Source organism: Mugil cephalus, chromosome 7 (genome assembly GCF_022458985.1).
Source record: "Mugil cephalus isolate CIBA_MC_2020 chromosome 7, CIBA_Mcephalus_1.1, whole genome shotgun sequence".
NCBI lineage: Eukaryota > Metazoa > Chordata > Actinopteri > Mugiliformes > Mugilidae > Mugil > Mugil cephalus.
In genome coordinates, this window is record NC_061776.1 from 21,656,660 (window position 1) to 21,669,500 (window position 12,841).

At 46.9% G+C, this 12,841-nt stretch overlaps 1 protein-coding gene across 5 annotated transcripts in view; it reads left to right on the top strand.

The window, feature by feature from the left end:
- LOC125011353 (cAMP-specific 3',5'-cyclic phosphodiesterase 4B-like) overlaps positions 1 to 9,194 on the top strand; it is a 46,056-nt gene extending 36,862 nt beyond the window's left edge. For all 5 annotated transcript variants that reach the window (XM_047590526.1, XM_047590527.1, XM_047590529.1 and 2 more), the window contains 9 exons: positions 2,912 to 3,005; positions 4,234 to 4,442; positions 4,529 to 4,627; positions 5,047 to 5,211; positions 5,619 to 5,718; positions 5,960 to 6,114; positions 6,199 to 6,321; positions 6,432 to 6,614; positions 6,706 to 9,194. In XM_047590526.1, the coding sequence (XP_047446482.1) occupies positions 2,912 to 3,005; positions 4,234 to 4,442; positions 4,529 to 4,627; positions 5,047 to 5,211; positions 5,619 to 5,718; positions 5,960 to 6,114; positions 6,199 to 6,321; positions 6,432 to 6,614; positions 6,706 to 7,053 (1,476 nt within the window). In that variant the 3' untranslated portion in view covers positions 7,054 to 9,194. The remainder of the gene's footprint in view (positions 1 to 2,911; positions 3,006 to 4,233; positions 4,443 to 4,528; positions 4,628 to 5,046; positions 5,212 to 5,618; positions 5,719 to 5,959; positions 6,115 to 6,198; positions 6,322 to 6,431; positions 6,615 to 6,705) is intronic.
- The last annotated feature ends 3,647 nt before the right edge of the window (positions 9,195 to 12,841 follow it).

The window sequence follows — 12,841 nt, forward strand, 5'->3', positions numbered from 1 at the left end:
GAGCTCCGTACATTGTGCGGGACTAAGAACTGCCATATGGAGATGTGTGATCCAAGAATGGATTAATTTATTTGATTGATTTAAGATGACACGCATCTTGTATACTGTATTTATTATTATTTTATGCGTTTTTAGTAATTACACTGAGAGTTTTCTGTTTTGTTTTACGTGGTTCTTTTTGGATCCAGGTCAGTGAGACAAAGCTCACTGTATGGTGGTGGATTTAAAAATGTTTTTCAACTCTTTTTAGTTTTAATTTTAGGTTTAGTTTAGCTGTTAATAATATTTTTGCTTGCAGCTTTTACGCTGTGCTTCTAGTGGCTCCAGTGTGCAACTATTTGAATATTCAAACTGTGCGAGGCAGTGGCTCACACGATTCTGAGAAACAAACCACATGTTCTTGGTAGAGTTTAAGAAACTTCTCTCAGTTACCCAAGTCATCGGTTTGCTCAGAATGTAACTGTTTGCTAACGTAAAAGGATGTATGAGTTAATCCGGTGCATTGGGCAATGTATCCAAGTGAGCACACTCACAGACTTTTCACCATGACTGTACACTGTGTGTTTAACTGAACTGCGTGACCCTGGGTGACTGACATGCAACTCGGTGCCTAATTGATTTTCTAGAGGTCACTCAAATCCATACTGTTCCACTGCTTTAAAGAATCAATTACAAGTTCCCTTTGAACTGAATGTAGCCGACGGATTCCAAGTACAACGTTTTGTCCTTTCGTGCTCTCTTTGATTTTTATGGACTTGCCTCTGGCAGTCTGGGTTTTGAGTGCAGCCAGCGCTTTGAAAGCGGTATTCGGATTTCACAGTCAAGTAGATATTAGCTGTCTGCTCGGCAGCTATTGGACAGCTGTGGAGACCAAAGAGTCTGGTTCACAACGAGGAGAAAACACATCATTGTAACAATGAATAAAATCTCTGGCAAAATGCATGTTGGGAGTTTTTCCCATAGTTCTTGAATAAAGTGGGAAAGCACATTTAGGATTGATTGCAAGGTTCTTGCACTTTATTCGTGTTAGATTTTGGTGCAATTCTGCATCTATGTTTCTCTGCATCCGTGGCCCAAATCTGCGTTCTGCTGCACAGTCACAATGTCTGTGTTTGTAAAATGTGTAGCCTAGTTTTGTCTTTCTACAGCTCCTCCTGTGTGCAGTTGTGCATGCCCGTGTGTGCCTGCGTGTTTGTGATGTGGTGCAGTGTGCACAGAGCGGGGACCACCGATAGAACGACAGAGGGGGGCCATGTGACTCTGTTGCCATGGCGTTTAGGTTGCCATGCAGTCGGCGGTGCTGTGGTGGGCTGCAGACCAAAAACTCCCATCTGCTCGTCTCCCACCGTGATTGTTTATGTTTTAAATGCAGACGACCGCTGCAGTGAGACAGGAAGCTTGCTGTTTGTAGAAAACAATCGAGAGAGCACCTGATGTCAAGTGCAGCGCAGGTCTTTGAAGTGAAATATGGGCACCGTGAACTGAACTATACAGACAGCTGCCTATGGTCTTTGATTTGAAAAATAAGACTCAAACCAATTCTGGTAAATGAATTCCCGGTGTTTCCTCACTTGTGATGACTCCTCGTTGTGATTCTTTGAAGCCTCACATTGCGCAGTGTGCGTTGCATCTGTTCTGCATTACTGAGCAGGGCGAGCTTTTCAGAAAGGGAGGTAAACCATCAGGGGAGGGTGAAAGAATTAGTGGGAGGGGGTCTGCAAGGAGCTGCGCAGAGAAATGACTAGAAAGAGAGGGAAATGTGTGGGGGATTCTCCAAGCTCTCGTTCTCTGCAATGCCGTGGATGGCCAGGTGCTCAGCCACGGTGGGAGGCAGGGAGAGAGACTCCACTCGTCTGTCTGCCACAAGGGACTCTACAGCCAGAGCGCAACACCCCCCCTCCCCTCCCTGTGTTTTTCTGTCCCTCTTTTCCTTTCCTCCCTGTGTCGTGCAGCCTGCCTCGCTCGAGCCGGGCTTGGGAAGACTGGATATCCCTCCTGCATGTCTGTGGATAACATTTGGATGGTGGCAGGAGGAGGCAGGGGTTTAGAGGCGGACAAAGGCAACAACAACCAGAGAAAAGAAAGGGGAATATTGATTGCGTCCGGGGGAATTCCATCAGTCGCCGGCGGCTCGCGATGATTGAAAGCGATGGGCGACGCTAGGAGGAGGCGCGTTCGGCCGGGGATGTAGGGGTCCGCCGCTGCCCCTCTTCAAACACTCCAGCCGGGGCATTTTTTTTTTTTTTTTAACGTAGTCGTCCGCTACAATCCGGTGATTTGGTGGCACCTTGAGCTTCGGGCTGTAAAGCTGAGCTCAGCCTTGGGGGTCCACTCAGAGAGGAGCACTCACTGCTTCTGCTGGGGAGCACCAGGGGCTCAGCACAGTTCAGCACCATGCCTGAGGCCAACTATCTGTTCTCTGTGTCCTGGGGATACATCAAGGTGTGGAGGCTCGACTTTGATGTGGTTGTGTGTCTGTGTGCGTTAAGTCGATGGGAATGCGCCTTAGATTTCTTACGTTGATTTGGTGATGTCGCGCTTACACTCTTGGATGATTTAGATCAAAATGATTTTCCCATTATTCTCTGGAGAACCGGCACATTTTGTTTCCTTGCAAAAATCATACACAGAGATTAGCGCGCAGCATTTCGAAGATTATGCTCTGTGTATTGATTTTTCAAATGTCAAGCAGACAAGAGACTTAGTGGCTAATTCAAACCAGGACCAACGAGACATAAACACAGCCCTTATATGGCACATAAAACAGAGGCCGTGGTCCCGTGGGACATGTTCCAGTGGAAAATAACAGGAAATGCTTTATTTTCTCTGCTCGGAAGCCGTACTAAAATGATTTACTGCATGTGTATTTCTTGGTATAAATCTCATGTACGGTTTATCTGTTTGCTTCCAGTTCAAGAGGATGCTGAACCGGGAGCTTAGCCACCTGTCTGAGATGAGCCGCTCAGGAAACCAAGTGTCAGAGTACATCTCCAACACATTCCTAGGTGAGCCCTGCAGCACGCATTCACGCACACGCAAACACCCGGCGGAGAAGATGCGGACAAATTGTGCTACACAAGAGGTTGATAAGTGGAATGACAGACTGTATGTGACGGAGGTTGTGAGGTTACTCAAAGTACGCGCCGTGGAGAAACTCCACTCCAGTTGGTGTGCACCGCTGCTTTCAATCCAGTCTGATCTGGTCTGGAGTCCCCTCGCCTTCGCTGCAGGAATGTGTTAAGGAAGGAGGGAGGGCATTGCACTCAGGGAAGACTTTCCTCTGGAGATATCAGGAGCCATAAGTGGGGGAGAGGGAGAATGCCTGTGCGCATGCAGCGCCATCGGGTCCAGATAGACGCTGCATTATTCATCAAGAGTACGCCAGTGTTTCCTCGTCTTACGAAAGCCCGGCGGCGTTTTGTGACTCACAGCCAGTCAGCCAGATTGTCTGCCCTGCAAACAGCCAACCATTCTGCTCCTCAGATTTTCCACCTGCCCGTCCAAATCACCACCAGCGTACAGACAGTTCATCAGGGCTGATGTTCGGCTCTCGCTAATAAACACGCCTCCGCGCCTCGGAAGAACTAAACCTAAAACACAAGACTCAAAAAAAAAAAAGGCACAAAAGATCTGTTTCGAGAGACAAACACAACAGCACGACTTTAGCTATCACTGAATCTCAGTTTGCTATCTGCATTGCAGCTAACACCTGTCAGGTGTAGAGAGATCATTTTCTGGTGCTTTGTGGAGGATGCAGCTGAGATATGTTTTTTTTTTTTCTCACTGCGGAGCATGAGGTGCACCGCAATTGCGCACTGAAACAGACAACACTGTCGAGTGCGTACGGCATAAGAGAAATGTCACTCATCTCCCGGATGGGTTGAATCACATGCATCAAATGAACCCGCAGTTCCTCATATAAACATTACGGTGTAACATGAGCCATCTTTCCACAATTCGTTGAATTGTTATTACAACATGGCTCAGTTTCACAGAATGCACAGGTCACTGGAAACCTGCTCAATTGTCACAACATCCTTGGAGTACGTCCCGGTCCTGTATGCTGTATGAAATGTAATAATAATAAAGTTTAAGATTTTGTCAATACTTTCCACTTTGAGTGGAAGTGTGTTACTTGGTTTACACAGGAGCCACGCGGCTTGTGCAAAAAGTTGAAACTGGCACCCCTTTAACCTTCTTATTCTCTTTCTCTGTTACTTATTTTCTCTGCAGACAAGCAGAATGAGTTGGAGCTTCCATGTCCGGCTCCAAAGTCCAGGGAAAGGAAGCGGAGGCAGGGCCAGCAGCAGCAACAGCAGCTGCAGAGTGGGATGATGACACAGATCAGCGGCGTGAGAAAGGTCAGCCATACGTCCAGCATCTCCGGGAGCTCCACGAGTCGCTTTGGGGTCAAGACGGACCAGGAGGACTTGCTGTCGAAGGTGAGCGGTGGACAGGTTGCATGAAACCCGCGTGATGTCTTGCGTCTCTCTGGCTGAAATACTTAAACGCCGACCTCTCTTAACAGGACCTGGAGGACATCAACAAATGGGGGCTGAACATCTTCAAAATCGCGGAGCATTCCCACAACCGGCCACTCACGTGCATCATGTACACCATCTTTCAGGTCTGTACCTCCTCCATCCTCCACTTCCACCATTAAGTCAGAAAGAGCTCATAAAAAAAAGTGTGAACGCATACACACACGCGTAGAGGAGGCACGAGGCACAGCCTGTGCCGGTGTGTACAGTATGTTCTGTGTTGAGCTGTTTGGATCATTGCACCAACATCTGCTAGAGGATCACTAGCGGCTCAAATTGATTTCTAACTGTGAATCGTGTTGACTGGAGCAACAGCGCCAGACTGTTCTCATTTTCCAGCCGTTTCTCCAGTACACGATTCACAATTTGTAAATTCGTGTTTGAACATTAAATTCGCGGTTAGACACTGAACGCGTCCAACGCTCGAAAACATGTCGCAACATCTGCAGCCGAGTTTGTTAAGGTCCTCTTTTTCTAATTTTCCTTTCCCCCGTGTCGCATGCAGGAGCGAGACCTGATGAGGACGTTCAGGATTCCGACGGACACCTTTGTGACGTTCATGCTGACCCTGGAGGGCCACTACCACTCGGACGTGGCCTACCACAACAGCCTGCACGCCGCAGACGTGGCCCAGTCCACACACATCCTCCTCTCCACGCCCGCCCTGGATGTAAGTCGCTTAAAATCCGTCTCCACCGACGTTCTCCTTATTTGCCGACATAATAGTTGATAATTACTCGTTGTTTTTCTCATAACGACTCTAAAGAATCTCACAGCTGTCTGTAGCAGAGTCTGAGATAGTTCCATGTGTTTGCTTTCATTGGTTGTTAAATAAATTCTGGCTAAAGCCCTGGCTTTCTGCTCAACACCTGACACCATTAAAACGTGGCAAACGTCGCCCACGCCCTTTTTCTCAAGCAGTTTATTCATTTAATCACGGTGCATGCCAGCGAATATGACAAATGGAAGAATCATCTCCGCGGCGCTCTATAATACCTTCCCTTGTTTAGCCAGTTTCTTTTAATGAGAAGGCTCACCTCTTTTTTGTTTTTTTCCCTTCCTCCTCTGCTAACGCAGGCGGTCTTCACTGATCTGGAGATCCTAGCGGCCATTTTTGCTGCGGCCATTCACGACGTCGACCACCCAGGAGTGTCCAACCAGTTCCTCATCAACACCAGTAAGTCCATTAGAAGAGTCGACGGCATTTATTTATTTATTTATTTATTCATTTAGTCGACATTTAACAAACAGGGGAAAACATTTGCACGGCTTAATGCGATCTGTCTCCTCGGGAAACAGACGTGGGTTTTTAAGGACACTGAATGGTTGCCATAGTTACGTGACTTGAGTTGGAGAACCTAGAGCCCTGTTTAATTTCTCTCTTCCTGCCCCCACCCCCCCCTTTCCTTTGCATCTAGACTCTGAGCTGGCTCTGATGTACAACGATGAGTCAGTGCTGGAGAATCACCACCTGGCCGTGGGCTTCAAACTGCTGCAGGAAGACAACTGCGACATCTTCCAAAACCTCACCAAGAAGCAGAGGCAGACGCTCCGGAGGATGGTCATAGACATGGTGAGGAAACGTCTGGCCTCGACTCCTTTCCCCCTTCCCTTAATGAATCATTACATCATTTCTAAATGTCTTCCTGTCTTCCAGGTTTTGGCGACTGACATGTCTAAACACATGAGTCTGCTGGCTGATCTGAAAACCATGGTGGAAACCAAGAAGGTCACCAGCTCTGGTGTCCTGCTGCTAGACAACTACACAGACAGAATGCAGGTAAGAGGCCTGCTATTAAACACAACATAATGTGACATACACCCGGTAAAAGCATATATATTATATATATATATAATTAAACTTATATTAATCTGTTGATTTCTGTGCAGGTTCTGCGTAACATGGTTCACTGTGCAGACCTGAGCAACCCCACCAAGCCTCTGGACCTGTACCGGCAGTGGACCGACAGGATCATGGATGAGTTCTTCCACCAGGGAGACAGAGAGAGGGAGAGGGGGATGGAGATCAGCCCCATGTGTGACAAACACACGGCTTCAGTAGAGAGAACTCAGGTAGAGAACAAATCCAGCCCCAGAAAATAAAACATTCGGTTACTGGTTATTTTTCACTTTAACTTACATCATCCCCGTGCCTCTTTTCTAGGTCGGCTTCATCGATTACATCGTCCACCCTCTGTGGGAGACATGGGCCGACCTGGTCCATCCCGATGCCCAGGACATCCTGGACACTTTGGAGGACAACAGGAACTGGTACCAGAGCATGATACCGCAAAGCCCCTCTCCTCCTTTCTACACTGGCGATGGAGAGGGAAGCCCACACGAGGAGGTGGAGGAAGCGCGCAAATTTCAATTTGAACTCACGCTGGAGGAGCAGGAAGGACAAGGTGGAGACGGGGACAGCCAGGCGATGGACACGGCCGACGGATGTGTCCACGTGGCGCATCCCTGCGATCAGGACGAGGTGGAAATGACGACACACGACGCCTCTTGAGCGGAAACATGGCCGAATTGGTGGTGTTCCTAGAGAGCAGTCAATTTTGCTGAATTCATTTTTTTGCAGTGGAGCAATCCTGCAATGTGGCTCTTTGGAGCCGGCTGGCTAAGAGGGCCTGACTGAATGTGGGGCACCCCTGCGATCGAGGGTTGGAAACCCTGCAGCAGGGGTTTCCCTAGAAGGGAGCTTGAAGAGTGTGGCCTCTGTTCTTTGAAGAAGGGACTACTGTCACCACTGACAGCAGACACAGGCCTGAATCTGGCTTCTTACACAAAGGATGTGAAGAGGATGGTTTGATTCCGTGTACTGGGACAAGTAAAACGTCTAGACTTGCACTTCAGGACATTTTTTTTAATGTTCATTTGGATTTTCTGCTTTGTGTCAAGATTGGATACAACCTGATAGTGTCCAACACAAACTACTGGTCTACAAGATATTTGTTACCAAGTAGGTGTTTTTTTTAACACTTGTCTGAAAAACATAGTGTGCCTTTTTTTTTGTTTTTGTTTTTTTTTTTGTTTTTTTACGACCATATTTTTAAAAGTGTTTTTCTAATTTATTGAACACATTCATGTAGCTGTGTAACGTGCTAAATTTTCTACAGAAAAGACATAGTTGTCTCACACAGTCTTCCTAACGTTCTGGCAATAGTATAAGCTTGTACTCACAGAGGCGTTGAGTGGATGTATTTCTGAAATCAGTGGACTTCCCAGCACAATTTGCACTTTGTGGCATGCTGTAAAATGAAGAGAGTGGAAAGCATCTGTAATTTATAGATGACCTCACAATACGTGTGTAAAACCAAATACTTTTATTTGATTCAGCCAAATGTTTTATTTCCAATAATTCATTACATAAGCAATTAAATAGGTCGCTGATGATTCACTGAAAGTGGGGAAAAAACAGACAACTTCCGAAGGTCCTGTAAAGAAAGCACTTCTGAATTCACTGCCACCCCTCAAAAGTTTGACCATTAGCCAGGAGAGTCACTGGTGTGACGGGTAAAACCTCCAGCAGGCTTCCCGTAGTCTGCTGGAGTGCTGAGGCAAGCACAAGCCAAACAACAACTAGAATTTCAACATCGACTGAGATAAACATTTAAAGTCCCTTTTTAATTGTGTTTTTTTCCAGAATGTAGAAACTGTTTCCGCTAAGGAAAAGAAAAAAAGAAAAAAATCTCCTTTTGCATTGGCTGTCACAGACACACCTGTTGTGGTTGAAGCATTCCATTCTCGTGACTTCACGCGGTGACTCATTTTCAACTTTGAATGGCTGTGAGGTTGTGGGCACAATTTCAAACAAGAAGAGAGACCTGTTAGTGATTGAACTATTGTATCTCGTAGTTTTTTATTGCAGCACTTTGAACATGTCGACCGTTCTGCAGCTGGTTGCGGATCTGTCCAACACTACCTTAAAGGTACCACATTGCGAGGTGCAACCGTCATAATAAGTGGGGGATCAATTTTGTGTCACGACATGACATTCTTCTCCGGTGTGTGTGTGTGTGTGTGTGTGTGTGTGTGTGTGTGTGTGTGTGTGTGTGTGTGTGTGTGTGTGTGTGTGTGTGTGTGTTGTGTGAATGCGTGTGAGTCCGTCACGAAATCGCACAATCTCGTTGCACCAAGCTGTGTCGTGTTGACCCTTAAGCTGTTTGTAACAGTGTATTTATTACCTTTTCCTTGTATATGATAATATTGATATTGATAATATTCACTGTATATTTGTTATTATTTATATGCACTACCACAAATTGATGGAACTCGTCTGGTGGTTCGTCTGTTATTTAGCAAGGTGTTTTGCTATGAGGCCATAACATTAAGTTATGCAGGTCAATTTTTGACAGAAGTATGGTTGAAGTTCCAGCCGGAAATTGTTCGTACAAAATCAACAACACCTCGCGTGAGGTGCCCTAGCAGAAGCTTTCGTTCCCGGCTGATCATGATGGCTGGATTCTCTCTGCGGATTATTGTGTACGGTGACGGGTCATTGTACAGTTACAGGAATATTTGCTGAAATATAAAGCATTGTTTCAAATGTATTTTTTCAGTGTTTTCCTCACAGTATATTGTAAAATGTCACATGTTGTGCTCAACAAAATGTTTTCTATCAGATTATTAAAATGGGCATGTATAACAGAATCCTCTGGTCTGACTGTTATTGAACTGAACAAAGTCAGTTTTGATATTTATCTGCACTGAGGTGCACAGTTAATTCTCAGGAAGGTGCATCTGCGTTATAGTGACTGGTGACTTTTTATACTCGCGTCATCCAGCCTCCAATTTTGCAACTATAAGAAGCAAAACAGCGAAAAATTCCCGGAAGAAGGGATGACCGAGAGATAAGTTGCCTCGGTCTTCGGTCAGTTCCCCTTAGTGACACCACTTCTCTTCTTTCTGATGTGGGCTGAGTGCTGCTGGACACCAAAGCCAGCAGAGTAAACAGGAAGGCGTGGAGATAGTGATGCTATGCGCTGAGCCCTCAGGGCATTCACTCTCCCATGGCTATGAGCACCTTGACCCGAACAGATACGCATCTGAAATACGTGATCAACAGGAGAACATGCTGAGTGAAATTTACCTGAAACCGCAGATGACTTCTGAAGATTTAGAAAGTAAAATCAACAAAAGAAAGAAAGAAAGACTTAACAGAAGACATTCTGATCGCAGTGATGCGCACGCTCTGTCCCGGCAGTGTTACTGTTAAAGATTTCTAATCTTGATGGTTGATAAATTCTCATTTGTTCTCAGCTCCTGACAGACTGAGCTCTGCTTCTCTGAGTCTCTGCTGGGTTTTTATTATATTCTTTTATCATATTCATCTGGTCACCAGGGCTTTAAAGGGCTTTTATTACTTAGCTATGAAAATGACCTGGTGCGACCAAACCGGCAGTGCTAGTGGACCGGTGCTGAGGGACACTGGTGAAGAGGTCCTTTGTTCAGTCTAAAATGTCCCAAAATGTAGCGCATGTATTCCATGTGTGATATATCATTAATCCTTCACATACTAACCCGAGCTTTGTTTTCTTTGGAGTCGGCGTATGTGTAGATGGCAACGGGAAACCTGAACCTTCTCTTCTGTCAGATTCAGCAAAAAAAATGAAAAAAGAAAAAAAAAAAGAGGCAGCTGTTTATGGTAAACACTGGCACAGATGGCGACTGGTGTTTTTCTCTCGTGCATTTTCCATGGTGGTGGTCCACGCTGCCATAGTAATGGGCAGGGAGTTGGTTTTGAAAATCTAACACAGGCCCTGCGGTCTGTCGCTGACTGACGTCAGCGTGGGGCAAAGGCGTCCCGCTCCGGCCGCGGCGGCAACGTCTGTGAACCGTCTGGGTCCGGGGTTGGACCGGACGCCCTCACTGCCAGTGGATCCAGTTGACAGCCACTCGATGGCCTCCCTCCGCTCTGCCAGCCAGGGCCGTGAAAAGGGCCCGGGGCCTAGGGCCAAGGCAGAGAGGAAGAGAACCACTTCCAGCAAAACAAACCTGCTCCCTCCATATCCACTTTATAAAAACAAATGTCTTCCTGGAGTTTCTCCTGGCCAGCTGCTGTTTGTTTTTAGTTTGGTTGACAGTAATAACTGAAGTCAACTGGGCAGTGAGTGGGTGGACTGCTGTGTAATATGGGGCATTCCGGGGTAATTCACTAGCAGCCCAGGCGTACGTCTGAGTGTGGATGGCAGAGAGCAGCCCGGAGAGCCTGAGAGACAGATGGGTAAGGACGGAAGCTCAAAAGGAAAGCTCGGTCCCGCTCTAAAGAATATGATGAATCTGGAGGAGATCAGATGAGACACTCGGCTTCCTCTGTGTGTGCGTTCAATGCACTTCGTAGTTCTAAAACGCAGGATTAGAACAATAACAGGATGCGTCCTTCCCCCGAAAATGTCACAAATCATCGAGTTATCAAACAAGGTGGCAGTCATCGTAGATACGCTATTGTTTCGTCTCCGAGTGTGGTTTTTGCCTTTGCATGCAAACGTCTCAAATACCTCTGAATGCACAGAACGTGCGGCGGTTACATAAGCACGAAAGATGTCGAAACACGTCGAAAAGAAGAACATGAGGAGGTTCTTCTGGAAAGTGGGGGCTGTGAAATCAGCCTTTTCACGGCAGCATTGCATAATTTTAATTAATGCTTCGAAATCAATGAGTTGTTCAGTTGGAAAGGTGATTTACAAGCAGGTTGTGGGGAGCGCTTCCCGGGCGCTGGTTTGCGCTTAAAGCACTTGTTCCCGTCAAATCACATTTAATCATGATGCGTTTGAGGACACGCGGCCTCCTGACATTTGTGCTGACTCCTCTGGGGTCTTTGAGCAGCGCGCAGCCAGCCAGGGAATCGGTGGGACATGGAAGGGAACACCCCTGTGGGGACGCTGTGGCACACGAGGGTGCACTGCAATCATTAAAGAAAAAACACGTACACTCAAAGTGGACACAGGCTCTAGGATACGGGTAGTCACTGAAAAAAAATCCTAACTTTGCGTATGAACTGAAGGGACACCGCTACACCAGATGGGAACGCTGCGACTATCGATCGTTCACGTGCAGAAAGTCCACAGTTTTTTACCACACAAGCTCCATCACGTTTAATCTGCATGTCGATACGCCCCAGATCAATACTTACCCTTGTTTGACTCAAAGAGAGAACAGCCAGCGGGAGACGAGAGGAGGAAGAGCATGCGGCTCTGTGGTGCTCTGGTGTGTCACAGTCGTGCGTGGGAGGTGACGCTCAACATTCAAAGCGGCGCGGATGCAGCAGAGGGAAAAGAAACCGAGGTGGGGGAAGAAAAAGAGCACGCACGCAATATGAAAATATCATTTACACCACATCTATAGGGTGTGATAAACAAAACCTTCCCACTGATGCATGGTGTAAACTCCTGAGATCATATCAAAGGTCACGAAGAGCTGCCACGAAGGCCTGACCTGGTTTATTGGCGCGTCTGCAGGTCACTTTAAGTTTCACCAAAACACACAGGTCGAAAACAGAATGTAAACACGGCTAAAAAATAATTCGTGTCATTTTGAGATGCCCTCAGAAGCATTAGTAAACAACGCAGGCCTCGGCGGTGTACCTGACTTATCAAACATCGCGCTGCCGATCCAACGATAAGTTTGTTGTTTTACACTAATACCTTGCCGCTGGGCTCGCCAGACTTCCTCATGATAAACCAGCGCTAAAGTTTCCATGACAGCTTTTCCTGAACGCTTTACACGTTTGCCTGGAAAACAAAAATGCTGAGCCTGCTGCAAGACACATTTCTTTTTTCCATTTTTTGTCACAGCGAAACTATTATTTTACCTGTCACCACACATGAGATGAGATTAGTCAGAGTCCCATTGTTGTTTTGTTTTGGATTCCAGTAAGGGTCTGACAGCGTCACAGTCTGCCAGCACTGACCCAGCTTCCTCTGTGCCCACTGGACTGGGCCGCATTACAAGGAGCGATAAGGCCGCAGCATTTCCCCCCCTCCGCCCTGACCGGGCCACTCAGACTGCTCTACACCCCTAGACGCTGGCCTCCACGCCGGCATCAGGCTCCTGAAACGTGGGCCTGGCTGCACGTTGCTCATTGTGGACGTGATGGAGGATGCAGATAAGAACGGCTGTTGTGGCTGAGCTTGTCCTTAAAGCGAAATGTGGCGATTGTCAGATAGGCTCTGGGGCGGGAGGCTGGTGTTTTTGTCTACATGTGTGCACATGTATGGAATGTGTACATGCGAGTGGAGTAAACACGCATGTGATGGACAATAATGTGGAAAAGTACCCGTGTACACAACAGGAAAAAT